This window comes from Arachis duranensis, chromosome 1 (genome assembly GCF_000817695.3).
Source record: "Arachis duranensis cultivar V14167 chromosome 1, aradu.V14167.gnm2.J7QH, whole genome shotgun sequence".
Classification (NCBI taxonomy): Eukaryota; Viridiplantae; Streptophyta; class Magnoliopsida; order Fabales; family Fabaceae; genus Arachis; species Arachis duranensis.
In genome coordinates this window covers 3,582,545-3,601,938 of record NC_029772.3, presented here as the reverse complement: position 1 = coordinate 3,601,938, position 19,394 = coordinate 3,582,545, and the positions used below count along the sequence as shown (strand labels likewise).

General features: G+C 32.1%; 2 protein-coding genes across 2 annotated transcripts in view; both read left to right on the top strand.

The window, feature by feature from the left end:
- LOC107462261 (mitochondrial import inner membrane translocase subunit TIM50) overlaps positions 1 to 6,301 on the top strand; it is a 6,480-nt gene extending 179 nt beyond the window's left edge. Inside the window, exons 1-11 of the mRNA XM_016080867.3 lie at positions 1 to 10; positions 48 to 152; positions 826 to 914; positions 1,732 to 1,768; positions 3,777 to 3,838; positions 3,935 to 4,048; positions 4,233 to 4,337; positions 4,435 to 4,536; positions 4,986 to 5,145; positions 5,237 to 5,339; positions 5,890 to 6,301. The exon at positions 1 to 10 is cut by the window's left edge and continues 179 nt beyond it. Coding sequence (XP_015936353.1) covers positions 1 to 10; positions 48 to 152; positions 826 to 914; positions 1,732 to 1,768; positions 3,777 to 3,838; positions 3,935 to 4,048; positions 4,233 to 4,337; positions 4,435 to 4,536; positions 4,986 to 5,145; positions 5,237 to 5,339; positions 5,890 to 5,935 — 933 coding nt within the window. The 3' untranslated portion in view covers positions 5,936 to 6,301. The remainder of the gene's footprint in view (positions 11 to 47; positions 153 to 825; positions 915 to 1,731; positions 1,769 to 3,776; positions 3,839 to 3,934; positions 4,049 to 4,232; positions 4,338 to 4,434; positions 4,537 to 4,985; positions 5,146 to 5,236; positions 5,340 to 5,889) is intronic.
- A 5,379-nt stretch (positions 6,302 to 11,680) lies between these two features.
- Positions 11,681 to 13,865, top strand: LOC107462023 (zinc transporter 11). The gene is made up of 3 exons (XM_016080616.3): positions 11,681 to 12,314; positions 12,990 to 13,045; positions 13,136 to 13,865. Exons 1-3 carry the CDS (start codon positions 11,861 to 11,863, stop codon positions 13,661 to 13,663), a joined length of 1,038 nt encoding a protein of 345 aa, XP_015936102.1. The 5' UTR covers positions 11,681 to 11,860; the 3' UTR covers positions 13,664 to 13,865.
- The last annotated feature ends 5,529 nt before the right edge of the window (positions 13,866 to 19,394 follow it).

Genomic DNA, 19,394 nt, shown 5'->3' with positions numbered 1-19,394 from the left:
CCTCCTCTGCACAGCCAGTTCTGCCCCCGCTTCCGCTTCGGAGTCGGCTCCGCCACCGGAGGCCGAGCCACGCCGCCGCGGTGGCTTCCTCAAGTTCGCCGTCGGAAGCATACTCACCGGTGCCATCGCCACTGCCGGTTACGCATCTTACGGTTAGATTTCTCCCTCTTTCCGCTTTACTTCTTTAGCGTTCTAAAGCGAGTTGTTTTTGTTGTTCTATCCGTTGGCGTTGCTATTGAATCAATTTAACTCGGAAATGATAAAAAAAAAAAATTAAATGTGCCTAATGTACTGTTTTCATTGAATAAAGTTGATTTGGAAATTATTCAAAGTGGAGGTTTATGTTTTTTAATGCTGTTACTTATTTTCTGAATATCATTCTTGGAACTTATTTTGATGTAATCTTTACGTAGATTTGAATCAATTTGGTTATTGTTCATTGAGTTATCTGTTCTTTAATAAATTTGGAGGCTTGGAGCAACTGTTTATGCGCTTAGGACAGCTATTTGATCAAATCGATATGGAATGATAAATTTATTCCTTTTGTTTTATACATGCTTAGTGTTTTTATTGAACAAGGGCATGAGTCTTGGCGTAACAATAAGCTAGCTGCCTAGTGAGTAGTGACATGAAGATCATAAGTTTAAATCTTACAAACAGCATAATTTTCTTGCAGGACCATGTAAGAACCTTGTGTGCATTGATCCTCCTTTATAGTGTTGCTATTGATCCAAATTCCAAAGTGATTTTGAATTGAGCGAAAATGAAGATTTGCTTTAATTTGTATTGATTCTGCACTTAAATCATTTGGAATTTCTTCTGCAGCTTACAGTTTGAATGAAATAGAAGAAAAAACTAAGCCTTTCCGTGAGTCAGTGAAGAAGAGTCCAGGTGATGGAGCTACTTCACTTGATGTGAGTATTAATTATTTCTCCACCCTCCTTAACATTCAATCTCTTGCGCTAATTCTTTGTTTCACGTTTTTTTTTTGGGAACTATTAATTGATAAATTTATTTCAAATATGTTCGGGGTTAATTAGTTGCGTATGTGAAATAACTCTTGGAATGTCGCCGTTCTTGTTTGATGTTGAGAATTTGGCATCAATCGAATGTAAAAAATGTATTCACCGTTTTAACAACTTTCTGCTTGGGTTCTATATGTATTTTTCTACTTGTTGTACAAGTAAAGTTTAGCTATAACAGATTAAAGATCATCTTATTTTAGTACTTGAAATGGCAATCTTTTTTAATACATGATGACACTAAACATTGGCACCACATGGTTGATCTTGTTCCTACGGATTTTAGGGAAAAAAATGTGATTGAGATTGACTGGCAATTATTCTTGGTTTTGGTTTAGTAGATTGTGTTTGAAGTTTTTCCCATTATATTGAGTTGGAGGACTAACATGATTACGCTAGTAACTCAGTAATTGCCTGGTCCATTAGGATCTTTCATTGCCAATCTTACGCTTTTACATAGCTTTTGGTTCCATTCTTTTTGAAAAGATAGGGCAACCCGGTGCACAAGCGTCCCGCGTTTAACGCAGGGTCCGGGAAAGGGCCGCAACCAAGGTTGTAATGTACGCAGCCTAACCTGATAATTATATCAGTGGCTGTTTCCACGCTTTTTGAAAAGATAAATTACAATTATCTCTTCACTTCAGTCTTTCTTTATAGGCCAGAAGAATCACGTTAGGCATAACATATTCTTGTGTATATGGTTCTGCAGAAATTTCAAGGGTTGCTATACTCTGCAGCAATGACAGGTTTTTCCTCAACCTCAAGCTATATGATGTTTACATCTTGTGTTATATATGTGTGCTGCTTCTTTAAATGAGTTATATGTCTTCTACTTTCTTCATGTGATTGATTTGGATGATTTCTGTAGTTTTGGTGGTTCTTCAAGTAGCCCTGTTTCTTTTTTTATTCATGAACTGAAAATAATGCTTAAATATAAGTCTATGGGTTTTTGTGGACCTAGTTGTAGAATAATTAGTTGCAACAAATGGTTTAGTGATGTAATTAATGGTAACACACTAACACATAATTGATGGTTGAGTTCAATCACAAACCCCTACTATTTTGTTCATAGTAAGGACCTTGAAAAAAGGGCAGCCCAGTGCACAAGCATCCCGCGTTAAGCAGGGTCCAGGGAAGGGCCGCACTCAAAGGGTGTAATATACGCAATCTAATCTGATATTTTATTCATAGTAAGTACCTAATTAAATTTTTTTTTAAATCTAGTATTGAGATATATGCATGCATCTTTTATGTGTGTGGCCTGACGAGATTGGTAGGGAACTTGATTTTAGGCTCTTGTGAGAACAACAATAAAAGGCTCCAGTGAGAAAAGTCAATTGGATAGAAGATTGTCCAATTAATAATGGAAGAAAGACCATTATACATATAAAAAAAAAAGAAAAAGACAAAGGGAATACCATTATGAAGGACCTTCTGAAAATTTTGTAGTAAAATGTTAAGTCCTTTTATTGAGAAGATTGTGTGATTGGTCTATGTATCCAATTCCCCTTAGTTGGATGAGACTTTGTTGTTGTTGTTAATGTGATATGGTATGAGGACATTCTTTTAGCCACCTGACCAACCGAAAAGATTACCCTCTTGATCAAATAATAAATTCAATTGATTAGATACGAAGGGCTTAAAGAAGGATGCAGTAGTGAGTAGGTATGAAAGCCAACCAAAACAGTGAAATTTAGACAGTCAATTAGGACACGTTTAGTTAGGATTTTAGTTCTATTCTTAAGTTCAAGGGAGAAGTTTTCTTTTCTTTGCCCGTAATCTCGGTGGTAGAGAGATTGCGTGTCATTTTTCTAGTTGAAAGGTATTTGTGTAATTGGCTACTATTTAATTGTTAATACTATATTCTGATGCCTAATAGAGATTCAGCTTATGGCAATTGTGATCTGCAGGGAAGATTGGTGTAGAAAAAATGATTAACTTTCGGGTGTTAAAGTGCTGTGATGAGCCATACTTTATTATACTAGATGTCGGGTGGTGAAGTGCCAGTAAGAGCATAAGATAGTTTTGCGAGGATGAAATTGTTGCAACGTAGGAGTTGTCATTGTACAAGAAAGATAAGATTATTAATGAGTATATTCAAAATTACTGTAGTAAAGGTGGTAAAAGCATGTCTAAAGTAGTGTGGTTTGGACATGTTCAAAGGAGAGCAATAAAATCATTTGTTAGGACCATGGGCCATTAATTAGAGGTATTGAGAGACCATTTCATTTGCTTAGCAGAGTTGATCAATGGAGGATGGTGATACTTTATGGTATTGGTGAAAAGGAGCGAAATGCCTTTCATTTTGATTTGGAGATAAGATAATGGATTTTATTTTTGTTTTGTTTTGGAGGGGGTGGGTGGAGCTTTTGGTTAGGACATACAAGAATAATGGAGAGGAAAAGAAATAGTTATAATGTAAATGTAATGTAATTTGTTTTTTAATTAAAAATTTATACATTCGCCCTACTTGCTTTCACGTTATTTTCCCTCCTTTCCTCTCATCAAGCTAATGAGAGTGGTGGCCATTCTTACATTCCCTTCCCGATCCCTTTTCCGATATTATCTGCATCCAACACTACTTAAATGATTAAAATGAATTTAGAGCTAAATATTTCACAATTACTTGGTTTGTACTAGAACATGATGGGTTTTGTTTTATTCATGTAATTAATTCTTCCTGGTGGTAAAAGGACTGGTATTGGTGGTGATAGTTATTAACAGAATTTGATTGTTTTATATGTAACATCTCAGTGCCTGCTAAAGCGATAGAGCTCTATTTGGATGCAAGAAAGTTAGTTGAAGAACAAGTTCGGGTACGTGTACAGTTTTCTTCTATAAATGTGATTTTAGTATGTGTTTTTTTTTTATCATTATTTAAATAACAGTATGATCTTTTTACTGATCATTAGAGCTACACGGAGCCACATGCAGAGAAGCTTCTTCCAGATTTGTCTCCTCAAGAGCAACATGCGTTTACACTTGTTCTGGATCTCAACGAGACATTGATTCATTATATGTGGACGGTAAGGCTTCAACTGTAAGTCACCTTAAATGAATAATTAGACTGGTTGGTAGCATATTCTTTTAGGTAACCATTTATTCTATACACGGTTACACAGATTTTTTACCTCTTCGTGACTTGCCACTGCTGCTTACTTAGGGATGTGTTGTATGAAACTGGTTTGTATTTTTGTTTGATATGGACAGCGAGAGACAGGCTGGCAGACATTTAAGAGACCTGGTGTTGATGCATTCTTGGAACATCTTAGTAAATATTATGAAATTGTCGTCTACAGCGATGAACAAAATACTGTAAGTTGATATTGTTTCTCCCTTTGATGAACAGATATGTTACTTTTATGGCATATTATTCATTTGTGGTTTCAATATATTTATTTTATTTTCCCAGTTTGTAGAACCTGTCGTAGAAAGGCTGAATAATCCCAGGCCAACTATACGATTTGCGCTAGCAAGGACAGCTACGAAGTATCAAGATGGGAAACATTTCAGAGTATGCTTAAGTTATTATTCTTGTGTTCGCTCATATTATATCCTTGTTCTTGCTGTTCTTTACTTTATTGTCTCAAATTGTATCTGTGATCTTGTTGTTCTTTAATGTGCATGTTGCTTCATGATAATTAGTTTTGTCAATTCCCAATGTTGAAGAATAAAACCTTGAATTTTGTATGCATGTCAGAAAATTGATTTTTTGGGAAAATAATGGAAGGGAATTATTTTATGCAGAGTAGAGTTGGATGAAGAGTGAAGATTGTAACTAAATTTGTGAGGAGAGTGTGCATTGCATGTGATTTTTTATTTTTTGTCCTACATTATAAAATGGACAATCTACACGCTTCATTAAAAGAGGGCTTTGATAAAAGTGACTCTAACATGTTTGTAAAAAAATATATATATTTTGATGTTCTTGTAATTTGTTCTTTTACTCGCCTTGCTTGGCAGGATCTTTCAAAATTAAACAGGGATCCTGCAAAAGTTCTCTATTTAAGTGGCCATGCTTTCGAGGGTTGCCTTCAACCTGAGAACTGCGTCCCAATTAAGCCATGGCAGCAGACCGATAAAGATGATACAGCTCTGTTGGATTTTATACCATTTCTCGAGTGTAAGCACTTAGTTATGATATGTTCAACCACTAACTCTAATTATCAGCACAGACGGTGTCTTATATTGCATTAATTATTTTCTTTGTGTAGATGTTGCCTGTAGTAGTCCAGCTGATATAAGGCAAGTGCTAGCATCTTATCAGGGATGTGATATTCCAGCTGAATTTATTAGACGTTCCAAAGATCACCAAAGGTAATATTTGGAGTTTTCTGCATATTAAACTTAGCGAGATCGAAGATGGGTATTGTTTCTTTATATTTGTTTGGTATAATTACTGTCCGATTTCCTAGGTAGTGTGTGTTGTGTTGTAAACTGACTTGTTGGATCTTGCTTCATGTACTAATATCGGTCTTAGCATTTTTTTTCTTTCTCCATATACATATACAAGTATATAGCGGTACGTTGAGTTGGAGGAAACTAGCTAGAGATTAGAATTAGTCATAATGGAGGTTTTTCCGTGTTACACCTTTTTCATCCATGAACTTGTGTGTACTGTATTAGTCTGTACTCTGCATTGGGTGTTTCTATCTTCAAATCAGATTATTTCTGTGCAGGTAGTTCTCTCATGTAAACTATATTCCCATTAGTCCAATAGACTCCGGATATTGATAGTTTATGCCAAAATGTTCCTTAGATGGATGGATCACTCTTCGGTGATTGAAGGATTCTATTTATATACATGATTTTGCAAGTTCATTGACATTAACTCCCTGTTTTTCTCCGAACGTATCCAAATATGCAGGAAAATGCAAGAGCAGAAAGGTCGAGGTCGCTTCTGGAGAAATTGATCCCAGGATTAACGTAAAAATGGAAAAATTATTGCGCCTCCTCATTGCTGCGAGATGAGAATATTTAGTTTCATTGCAAGTTGATGATAATGATGAGTAATTACATTGTATTGATTTTAGAGAAACATTAACCCACATGATTTTTCAATTTCTGCGTTTGCACTTTTTTTTATCATAAAGGGAGAGAAAAACTGGCCTAAAAAAAGTTCAGTGTAAAAGGGGTCTCAAAATTCTAGGAGAACCAGTAGGATTTATCTAGAGAGAAAAATGTAAATTTTTGGTTTTTTTTTTTTCCCAATATTTTGCCGTCTGTTGAAATTCTGTTGCTGTTCAATTTATAAATTCCAGCTAGCTTTTGGTCGTTCATTCTTTGCTTCTAACTTTTTTTTCTTTTGTAGTTGGGTGATGCAAGACAGAAAATAACGGAAGAAAAAAAAATAAGGACAAGTTATTTAAATAAATTGTTTGAAAATTAAATTTTTTAAAAACTAAATTTATTAGATTATATTTTTTTAATATAGCATACAAAATTGCAATCTTTCTATATCTATAGAAATTGTTACAGGGTATAGTAATTTTCAATTGAACGGAATTCGCTCGCTACAGGTGTAGCTGCCAAATATTGCTTTGCATAAACCGTGGCATACATGAGCAATTTATGTATAAGGGGATTGTCTATATAAATAAAAAAATAGATATTTAAATAATAATAATGATGATAATAAATACTTTTTAATAAAATTCTAATTCACATTAATCTTAATCTTGATAGTAATATAAAAAAAATTATTATATAACTAGTGTTTGATGTTTTATTGTGTATGATATAGTTGGTGAAATAGAAAATAAATATAAAATGTGTCATGTATATTTTGTTTTTTTTTTGTTACTCCTACTAGAATTCCTTTCTTTTTTATTGGGATTTAAAACTTACTGAGATTTCATATCAGTAAAATAACACAATGGTCTTTTTTTATAAATGACTTTATTTGGATAAAAAATTATATAAATATTTTAAATAATTTTATTTTGATATAACAATTAAATCAATATTTTTTTATTTTTTATTTTTTATATTAAGTTGTAAGAAAATATAATATTTGAAAAAATAAAATATGTTAATTCTTTAATTTAAAATTTATTTTGAATTAAGTTAAATACGTACTTGCAGTAAAAATTGTGATTAAGTTAAATATTTTTACTTGATATTATTTTTTTACACCACTAATATATATGACACGCATTCTTAATTATAATTTAAATAAGATAATTAAATTTGAAATGCGATTTCATTATTCTTTCTTCTTGATGAAGTAATGATTATACTTCAATATAAATTTTAAAAATCGCATTTTTTCTATCAAATAACAAACCAATTACTAATACAATTAACTAGTATAATTTTTTAACAATTATAATACCAGTCAAATTAATTTTTATGTTAATAAATTAAACTATAAATAGAATACTAACAGCTCTCTACATGAACCACTATTGTGTGCTACTGTTTATATAAGACACCGTTATAGTTATTTGCGGTTTTTGATAAGCAAAATTTGTTCAAAAACCGAATTACGTTCAATTAAAAATCACTACACCTATAGCGATTTCTATAAACATAAAAGAGTTATATTAAAAAAAAAGTTATAATCTAATAAATTTGATTTTTAAAGAGTTTATATACATAACTTGCCCCAAAAGTTAATGTTGAAAAGTAAAAAAAAGGATACAGCTAGATAAAAGTATAGAAATATTTGGATATATAAAATTAGAAATAAAAGCAGATAAATGTCTGACTGAGCGAGGCATAAGCAACTACATTGTGATGCCCCTTAAGAAGATAAAGAACGATTATGAAGCAACCAAGTACCAACTGAGCAGGTCTGTTATGTAAAAACGCGAGTTAATAGTTAAATTTGTCTCACATCATTTAGTTTTTAAAATTTTTTTTTAGTTATATTAGTACTTAAAAGATAAAACATAAATTAAATTGGTCATTCTGTTAGTTAGATGATAACGACATGATGACGTGTCACGTTAAATACCACGTGACATGATGACGTGGTAGGTTAATGTCACGTATGGTTGACGTATTAGGTCAGTGACACTTAACATGTCACGTGTCACTTGACGTATAAAAAAGTTATTTATAATCAAAATAGTCCTTGAAAGTTTAGACTTAAGTTATTTTCATCCTTAAAAATTTAAAATTAATCAAATTAGTTCTTATATATATATATTTTTTAAATTTTTTTCATAAAATTAAATTTAAAATATTTTTTGATAGTACTAATTTTAATATTATCTTTTAGACATTAATAAATATTTTTTTACATAAAATAATAAAAATAATTAAATTATTATAAAATTACTTTGTCATTTGTATTTTAAATTTTATATTTTCAAATTATAATTTTTTATAATGATATTTTTTTATTTAAATGAATTTATCAAATTATTGTTGATTATATATTTAAAAATTTAATATTTTAAGTTTATAATTTTTTCTAAAATAACTACTATATTTATTTAGTGAGATATAAAAGATTAAAATATTTAAAATAACTGCTATATTTATTTAGTGAAATTTAAAATATTAAAATTCTAGTTTTTTAATATTTTAAAATAACTACTATATTTATTTGGTGAAATATAAAAGATTAAAATATTTAAAATAACTACTATATTTATTTAGTGAAATTCAAAATATTAAAACTCTAATTTTTTAATATTTTAAAACAACTACTATATTAATTTAGTGAGATATAAAAGATTAGAAAATTTAAAATAAGGACAAATCACTCATATAAGCCAATGGCACAGCAAAATTTCACAATTTAGCCAAAAAGAAATAGATACATGAATCAACCATATAAACGTTTCTATGTAATTCAAATTAGAGCAATTTAAATTACACATTCACAGTGATTCGAATCACAGTGATTCGAATCACACACAAATTCACATACAAGTTCGAATTGGATTTATTCAAACTAGTACCCGTATATTGGCTCACAGTAATTCGAAACATGCTGATTTGAATTATAGAATATTTGCCAAAAAGATGTTAAAAAATATTAGTGAAATATTTATCAAAAATATTAGAAAAAAATACTATATAATATAAAAAATATACTACAACAAATATAAAAAAAATTATAAATATTAGTTGAACGTGAATTCTATAGCATAAATCTTTTAATACATACAATTATTTTAATACACCAACAATTATATTTATACAGAGCCAATGCTAAATCGAATTCAATTAGTTCGATAATACGAGTCTATAAAAAAAATTGCATTTTATAAAGTTTAAAATTTTTTATTATGTGATAGGTTAATAAGGAGTACATTACAAATCTTCATCGTAACAATGTTTAATTTAAGAGTAAAGCTAGGAACCAAAAGCATATCAGCCAAAATCCAGCCAAATATCTTTGGATGAATTCAAAATCTCTATGAGTTAATATATGGATGTTTCTTTTACTAAGTATCAGAATGTTTCTTTTTCATATTAAATGGATGTTCTTTTATATATTTTTCGAATTTTTTTGTATTGCAAATGTGAATGTCTCTATTTCTTTAAGAATTTTTTTTTAAATTTTATAGATATTTAATTATTTTTGTTAAAATATAATTAGATGTTTCTTTTGTGAAGTATTAGAATATTTTTTTTTCATATTAAATGAATGTTTTTTTTATATTTTTGTAATTGTTTAAGGACTTCTTTTAGCTAAGATCAAGTATGTAGTTATCAAAACGACACCTAATATCCCATGCGTACAAGATAGAATCTCTTCATACAATCTGATGAAATCCCAGAAAAGAGTGTGTCCAAACACAAAAGAGACGCATTCAATGGAAGAGAACTAGATCAAGAAACTCCTAGAAGAACATAAAGAACAAAAAAAAATATGAATACAACCTTCCATATCACTGTCAACATCCATACCCTTTAACTACTAATATAATAACTATCCCTAGACCCTAATAAAAACAAAACCCGGTACACATGGATTCCAGCCCCTTCTCACTTGAAGTCGCATTGCATTCTACTTATCACCAAACATGTAATACTTCACATAAAACCTTGAACGCCACAACCTTCTTTCAACAATAACCATCAATAGTATCCATGCCACGTCCTATGATATATCTGAAAATCACACTCTTCTACCATGATTATCCATTCCTTACGTTCCACAACATCTCTTTACGGTGGCGAATCTGACGAGCCAGATCTCGGTGATAGAAGAGGAGTGGATTGCGGTGGGGAGGCGGAGAGGGCCTCACGGTGAGAGAGAGGGATCTGTGTGTGTGATTGTTGGAGGTTGGTAGGTTAATGTGGGAGAGAAGAGGAAGATTTTTATAGATTTTAATTAGGTTTACTTAATCAATTTAAAATTTTTTAAATTTTGAATTTAAAAAATTTAAATTATTTAATTATTAATATAAATTAATGTAGTTTTATTTAGTTTTTGGTTAATAATTTTTTAGTTCCATATAATTTTTTCTTAACGAATTAATTAAGAGCATATTGATCATTTTTCAGAATATTTTATTATTGTTTGATATTATTTAATAGAGTATTAAAGAATGATTAGGCAGGGTTTTCCCAAAAGAGAAAGAAAAAAGAACTAGAAAGGAACTCTAGAATTTTCCAAAAGAAACCTTCTTTAACGTGTTACCATATATAGAGTAACATAATATATATAAATGACAAAAATAACTTTATAGTAATTTAATTATTTTTATTATTTTATGTAAAGAAAATTTTATTTATTAAGGAATAATATTAAAATTAATACTATAAAAATTACTTCAAATTTAATAGTATGAAAAAAAATAAAAAAATTTATATAGGGATTAATTTGATTAATTTTTAAAATTTTAAGGATAAAAATGACTTGTATTTAAATTTTTAAGGATTATTTTGATTATAAAAATTTATATATGTGACATGTTAGGTGTTACTAACCTAACACGTTAACCAATTATATTGTGACATGTGACATTAACCTGCCACATCATCAGTCGTTATCATCTAACTAACAGAAGGACTAATTTGATTTACGTTTTATCTTTTAAAGACTAATATGATTAAAAAAAATTTTGAGAACTAATTTAAAATATGAGTAATCTTTTAAGAACAAATTTGACTATTAACTCTAAGATAAAATCATAGAGACATGATTGAAAACCCGGTCCACACTTTACACAATTCATGCTGTCATGATGATGAAAAGAAGATGCAAAAACTGAATAATTTGGTCTGTAATGCTGATGCTTATGAAACCTAATTATTTAAATTTGGGTTAATAATCCTACCTTGAATAAAAAGTGGTATAACTTTCTAAGTTTTTCTATATACCTTTTTAATTATAAAATGAATAAAAGGTAGATATAATAAATATTTAAGTTTAGAAATAGCAAAACTTTTTGTATAAAATTGAAGATATTGGAAAAGAGAAAAAAAAAATTGCGCATCAAGATCAACCGATGGCTAAACCAGCAGTCCAGTAGTCCGCAGCCTAGAATAAAAGAACCAAAAAACCAGGAGAAAGGTCTAATTTTGTAGTAAGCAAACCTTTTTTTCCTTATCTTGGTGTAAACATAATTAAGGAAGGTAATAAATCCTGCCCAGCGTAGTACAAAGTACAAACTCTCTCTCTCTCTCTCTCTCTCTCTCTCTCTCTCTCTCTCTCCGTGTGTGTACTACACGAATTTCTATCTCTATCCAAGTAAGTAGTACCATCAACCATAGCTGCCAAAGAACCCTTCAAATCCAAAATCCCCAAAATCTCCCTCATCAATGACTCCTCCATTGACTCTATTTAACCCTCTTCTCTTCCACGCCACGCCAATCTTCAAAACAAAACATTCATTTCATTATTTCCTTTCTCCTCCTCCTTCTTCTTCGCCATGTCTTCTCAACTCATCGTCTTCTTCTTCTTCCTCCTTGTCTTATCCGCTTCAGCTCACAGCGGTCACGACGACGATGCCGATGCCGATGCTGGTGGAGGCGACGCCGTCAATCTCCGTTCCAAGTCATTGATCCTTGCCAAGATTTACTGCCTCATAGTGATCTTCTTCGCGACATTCATCGCCGGAGTTTCCCCATACGTGCTGAAATGGAACGAAGGGTTTCTTGTTTTGGGAACACAGTTCGCTGGCGGAGTGTTCTTGGGAACAGCAATGATGCATTTTCTGAGCGATGCTAACGAGACTTTTGGGAGCTTGACGGAGAAAGAGTACCCTTTCGCTTTCATGTTAGCTTGCGTTGGTTACTTGATTACTATGCTCTTAGATTGTGTCATCTCAACTGTTTTGAACAAGCAGGCTCCTCAATCTTCTGCTGCCGATGTTGAGATTCAAGGTTCGTAACTCGTTTCACTAATTTCAAGGCTTGTTTGATCTTTTCAGGGGCTAAATTGGTAATTTAGTTTCGTTTATTTGCTATCATGCAATTCAAATTTTATTTTCATTTTTTTTTTAATTTTAATCTCTTATAGTTCTTGAGTAAATTAGAGGTTTAGGATTATATTTAAGTAACTGTTAAAGAGTCTGTGAGCACTTAAATCTTTAGATGGCATGTTACACTTTTATGGGATTTGAATCTGCAATGTTGGTGAATGGCGATACATGATTCATTGTGCTGTAAACTAACATTTTACTCCTTGTATAAAGGGTAAGGAGTTCTAAACCGTTTTAAAGTAGAAATGAACAATCTTTCTTGTACTGCTATAAGTTCGGAAAATCTAAGGATAGAGGGTTGTTTGTACTCTGTAATGATGTTTGATTGTCGTTAGAAAAAATAAATAAACTTCTTCATGAAATACAAAGGAAATTTTACTAATAAACTTATTATAGTCATCAAAATTTTGACCTTATTTCATAGCATAGTGGTGCTCTTTGACTTGGTCAATGGTTATCATAGGACATTGATTCAGCAAACATGAAATCAAATTTTGATTATTTATATATATAAGCAAATCCAAGGTTGACCTTACCTAACACGAGGCTGCATTCTATTTTTATGTTCCTGTTGCAGGGTCTATGACAGTCAAAAGAAGTGGCAATGGAGTTGCTTCTCAGTCACAATTCCAGGTTAGACACTATGATATGTTTACATAACAAATTTCACTTTAGTCATTGTTATCACTCATTTAGTTCTTTATTTGTATGCGTTGGCTGCAGAATCATTCCGGTGCCGGCCACCACCTAGCAAACCCTGCTCTTACATCTATCACCTCATTTGGAGATACCATCTTGTTAATTGTTGCTCTCTGCTCTCACTCCGTGTTCGAGGGCTTAGCCATAGGAGTTGCCGAGACAAAAGCAGATGCTTGGAAAGCTTTATGGACAATAAGTCTGCACAAAATATTTGCTGCCATTGCCATGGGTATTGCTCTCCTAAGAATGATTCCTGACCGTCCTTTACTATCCTGTGCGGCCTATGCTTTCGCCTTTGCAATTTCCAGTCCAATTGGCGTTGCCATTGGAATTGTAATAGACGCCACGACACAAGGTGCTGTCGCGGATTGGATCTTTGCTATATCGATGGGTCTAGCTTGTGGGGTGTTCGTCTATGTATCAATTAACCATCTTTTGTCGAAGGGATACACACCCCATAGGCCAATAGTGGTGGATTCAGCCTATTTCAGGTTTCTTGCTGTGTTGTTTGGCGTTGGAGTGATAGCGGTTGTGATGATCTGGGACACCTAATGTCATCATCCAGGTGCAGCGAGTCATAATCATCGATGTTGATTCAGAGATAACTTCTCTTTGAAGTTATAGAATATATCTCTCCTATGATCCAGGGAGACGAACACACATCCGACAAAACACATTAACTTTAAGTTCTTATAAGACATGGGAATATTGCATATACATATATATGTAAAATATAAAATATTTTTTGGATGAATATATTATTTTTAAATTCAAATTTAAGAATATATATTAAGAATAAAATTAAATTTGTTGATAGATGATGGTATTTAAATGTGTTTTGACAAGTGTCAAATGAATATCCGTGCTTTTAATATTTGTTTATTATATATAGTTACTTTTAATGATGATACTATACTGATTTTGTATGATTGCTAGGTATTCATGATCTCCCATGGATCATATTGATCTTCAAATATGCCTCCGCACCCAGCTTTGGCATTTTGCAGGTAGGCAGCCGTCAACATTAAATTTGGGATTTGGGGCATATTTGCTAATAAATATGAGAGCTCCATCAAAGGAGTTTATCCATGGGAGTTCCATGGACTGCCTTGCCTGGTAACTTTATGATAGGTACAATTGTTTTGGAGAGGTTGTTAGTATGTTAACGCTGATTCATTTTTGAGATTTGCTATATATATATAAGTTTTTTTGGCATATAAGTTTATGTTAACTCTGATCCGACAAAATCTACTTTCATGACGTTCCTTCTCCAGCATTTGTATCTCGCATCCTTCCTCTTCCTCCTTTTTCTTCTCCTTTTTCTTTGCGTTCTTCCTCCTTTGTTTTCGCGTTCTTTTTTCTTCTTTTCGTGTTTTATTATCTTCGTCATTTTTTTTATTATTGCTGTTGTTGTTGCACTTTTATTTTCCTCCTCTTTTTATTAATTTTACAATATTATGTCTTTTTTTAGAAGGCAAAACAAGAAGAAAAAAATAAATAAAAGATAGCAGATGATGAGGAGGAGAAAGAGAAAGAATTTTGAATTATGCAGAATTTATCAGTACAAATCTACTGAAAGTTCTAAAACAATACACCTAAATGTCTTAGTTTTATCATGAAATTTGCTGCAACAAAACAAAAATATTTTATCTAATGCTATATTTTTTTCTTATTTCTTTCTTTTTTAGTTGAATGAATGTAAGTTCATCATTTTTCAAGTAATTTTGCAGCATTATGTGTTTCTTTTTCTTTTTCTTTGTTTGATTTTTTGTTTTTATTCTTATTAAGAAAGAGAAACTTGAAAAGATAAAACAAGAAAGAAAAGATAAATAAGAAAAAAAGAAGAAGATGGTGATGATGATACGAAAAGAAGCAGCAGCAAAAGATGAATAGGAGAAAGAGAAAAAGTTTTGAATTATGCAGAATTTATTAGTACAAATTCACCGGAAAATCTTAAACAATATATCTAAATGTCTTAGTTTTATCCCAAAATTTGCTGCAACTACACAAAAATATTTTCTCTAATGCTACATTTTTTTCTTCTTTTTTTTCTTATTTCTTTATTTCTTTTAGTTAAATGAATGTAAGTTCATCATTTTCTAAGTAATTTTGTAGCATTATGTGTTTCTTCTTATTCTTTGTTTAATTTTTTTGTTTTTATTATTGTTAATAAAGAGTAAAAAAGCAGTAGAAGATGATGTAAAAAAATGAATAAGAAAAAAGAAGAATATGATTAACAAGAAAAACACTTAAGAAGGTAAAATATGAAATGAAAAATGAATAAGAAAAAAGAAGAAGCTGATGATAAAAAGCAGAAGAAGAAGAAGTAGTAGTAGAAGATGAGGAGGAGGAAGAGGAAGAACTTTGAATTATGCAAAATTTATCAATATAAATTTACTAAAAATTTTTAAACAACACACACCTAAATGTCTTAGTTTTACTCCGAAATTCGCTGCAACTATACAAATTGAGAAATTTTTATGGCAAAAATTTTGGATCAGGTAACGTCATCAATATGACAAAATTTCTACGATAACAATAACAATAACAATAAGGACGATACATATAAGAAGAAGACGACGATGCTATAACGATGGTGATCATGTTGATGAAGATGATGGAGGAGAATGAGAAAAAGGAAGAAGGAGAAAAAAGTCCAGTGAGAAAAGGAGGAGGAGGAGGAAGAGGTGGTGGTATTGGTAACGACGATAACGAAAGAGAAAAATAACAAAAAAGAAGGAGAAGAAGAAGAAGGCGAAGTATCAGAAGAAGAACGTGTAAATATAAATGACTTGTATGGACTTATATGTGTAAATAACTTGTATTTGGAGAATAATTGTTATTTTTTTACCTCTTGTTAAAAATATAGCGGACCGCTAGACCTTTTAACTTGCTGTGAAAAAATGCGCTGGACATAGTTTTTGCCCACATTTTTCTTTTATATGATCATTCTGCATGGACAATTCTAATTCCCTTAGCCTGCGTTTGTTTACAGAGACAGGACACTGAGACAGGAATACTGAGACACAAAATCGTGTTTGGCAGAGGAGACATGGATAGAAACAATGTGTCTAAATACACTGAATTAATGTATTTTGTGTCTATCCTGACAGGAAGGACACTGAAACACTAACAAGGGACACAACTTATTTTTTATTTTTTCTTTCATTATTTTTGTTAATTTTTCATAATTATATTTTTTATTATTATATTTTTCATCTCAAATTTTTTGAATAAAAAAATGAGAATAAATTGAATTTTCATAATTTATTCTAGTTTATCACCAAACAGAATACAAGAACACAAAATTTTGTATCTCTGTCCATCAAAGTACAACGAGTCACACACATGTCTTGCAACCGAGATATCCACCGATCATAGGTAGCTCAATTATTATGTCATATGTGCGTCAATTCTATTGCTGGTCATGGTGGATAGGGGTATTCAAAATCGGTCCAGACCGAATAAAATTGACCAAAACCAAAAATCAAATAAACCAAAAACTGAAAAAATAAAAAAAATCACGTTTTACTATTTTTTTTTTACAGTTCAGTTAGGTTTTTGGTTTTAACACTGAAAATCCTAATCGAACCGAATAGAACTGGTCCATCTAAAAAACTCTAACAAAACCAATCCTCCAAAGGCCCAAACTCCACCGATATATTTTGCTTAGTTTTTGGTGTTTTTTTATTTTATTTTATTATTAACAGTTACTTAGATGTCAAGGTACATAATTGTTTTGGGATTTAACTAAATATTAATTTAAATGTTAATATATATTATTTTAAATAGTTTAATATCGAATCGGTCGGTCGAACCAATTCAATCGAGAATCGACAATAAAAACAGTCCGATCCGATACTTATACCGTTGGAGCGAAAACTGCTTAAAAACTGTCGAAACGGCCGATTTATTTGGGAAAAAAATAGTATATACCCATTTTGGTCTTCAAAAAATTTTAGACTGGACACTTTAGTCCCCAACTAAAATTAATTACTCGATTGATCCCTAACAATTAATTCCGTCAGTCACTTACGTCCTTTATTCCGTTAACTCTAACGAAGGACAAAATAATTCCTGACAACTCTAACAGAGGACAAAATGATCCCTGACAACTCTAACAAGGGACGAAATGATCTCTGACCCTTTTATTCGAAAACGACACTGTTCTTCACCAGTTTTTTATCATATCTCGCATAATCCTAACATTCATGCTCTCCTTCTTCACCTTCACAGCCTTCTTTTCCATCTTTTTCTTTCTCCTCTTTAGCTCTAAGATTAAACTATGGTGTAATTGTCACACGTATCGCACCTACCTCAACATGGCATGGACCACACACTTCTTAAATCTTTGTGACTGGTACATCCACCTCCTCTGCACTTCACCCACCAAAAGCATCAACTTTCACGTCTTCGATAACATCACCTCCAATCCCGACACATCCACGACATCCTCAAGACCAAGTTCCACAACTACTCTAAGAGCATACCTTTCTCTACTCTCTAGCAAGCAATATAGATTGTTGAACATTAGGACATCATGAGAAGATTCTCTTTCAATATCATATGCAAATTCTTATTTGAAATAGACACCGAGTGCTTCATTCTTTTTTTTTCAGAGTCCAAATTGGCAGACAGCTTCGACCTCGCATCCAAGCTATCAGTACAACGAGCAATGTCGTCGTTGCCGCTCAAATAGAAACTGAAGCGATTACTGAACATTGGTTCCAAGAAGAAGCTGAAGGAAGCGATCGGAGTGGTGGACAATGTGGTCATGGAGATGATAGGGCATAGGAGGAGGGAGATGACAACGACGACGACGGGTCTTAACAAATCAAACTTGATGTCTAGATTCATGGGATCCATCGAAGACGATAACTAGTTGAGAGATATAGGCATTAGTTTCCTGAGTATGAATTGGTTGAGAACAAGTTGAGAAGTTTTTTCGTGTGAACATTAAATTTATAGAGTGTGCATTATATAGTTTGAAGTTACAGTGTTAAACTGCTAGTGTTATGTGAGATATGATGGAAATTGGGAGAGAACAGTGTCGTTTCTGAACAGAGGAGATCAGGAACCATTTTGTCCCCTGTTAGAGTTGTTAGGGACTATTTTGTCCTCCGTTAGAGTTAACGGAGTAAAAGACCTAAGTGATTGACAGAATTAATTGTTAGAGACCAATCGAGTAATTAATTTTAGTTGGGGACTAAAATGTTCAGTCTGAATTATTTAAGGACCAAAATGGGTATATACTAAAAAAAAAACAAAACAAAAGCAAAACCATTCGTGAACCAAACACTCCCCCCTCCCTTCCCCCAATCATTCGTGCACTCCCTGGAGACCTCTGAATCCAAGGAAAACCGTAGCCCTTCATCGCCGCCGCCGTCCTCGGGTTAGTGGCCCTGCTTTCAATTCTTCGCCTCCGCTTCTTCCTTTCAATTTCTGAATGTTCGGTCTTCTTCTTCGTTTGAAGTTTTGAAATTGTTGTTCAATTTTTGTTCCTTTTTTCTTGTAATGTTTTATAAATTGTAAATGTCTGCTGCTGATGGATCTATCTTGTATTTGCTGGTTGCTGATGGCTGTAAATTTTTTTTTTCAAATTTACTTATGGCTCGATGGCTCTGTTAGTCTGTTGCTTTCAATTCTTTGCTCCGTTAATGATGGCTCTGTTACTGATGGCTCGATGGCTCTGTTAGTTGCTGATGGCTCTTAATTTTTTTGTTCAAATTTACTGATGGCTTTGTTTGTAGTTGCTCGTTTTGCTGGGTGAAGGTTTAGTGTTTTGGAATGTTTTATAATGTGCTAATGTTTGTAATTGCTGGCTTTGTTTGTAATTGCTGGGTGAAGGTTTAGTGTTCTGTGGTTATTGGTTAATGTTTTGGTTTAGTGTTCTCTCTTTTCCAGATTTTCCTTCTCCCTGTATTTCTGCATGTGCCTGAATTGGTAATCAATAAATTTGCCTTTTTGCTGTAAATCGAGACTTTACTAGGATTTGTTAAATTTGTTACTGTAACTTGAATTTGTTGCTTCCCAGTCACAGAATCAGAACAGAATGCTCAGTCAGTGCTTGATTGATTGGCTTTGCTCACTGATTGTATTTGATGATAAAATTTAAATTGATATCTTTTAAATTTTAAGTTTGCACTGCCTATGTTACTGATTCACTGTTCTTTCAGTGCTTTTTGTTGTTGTTAATCATTGTGATGAGCTTTGTTAAAATTTGCACCGCCTATATTACTAAGTGTTCCCTCAGTGCTTTTTGTTGTTATTAATCATTGTGATG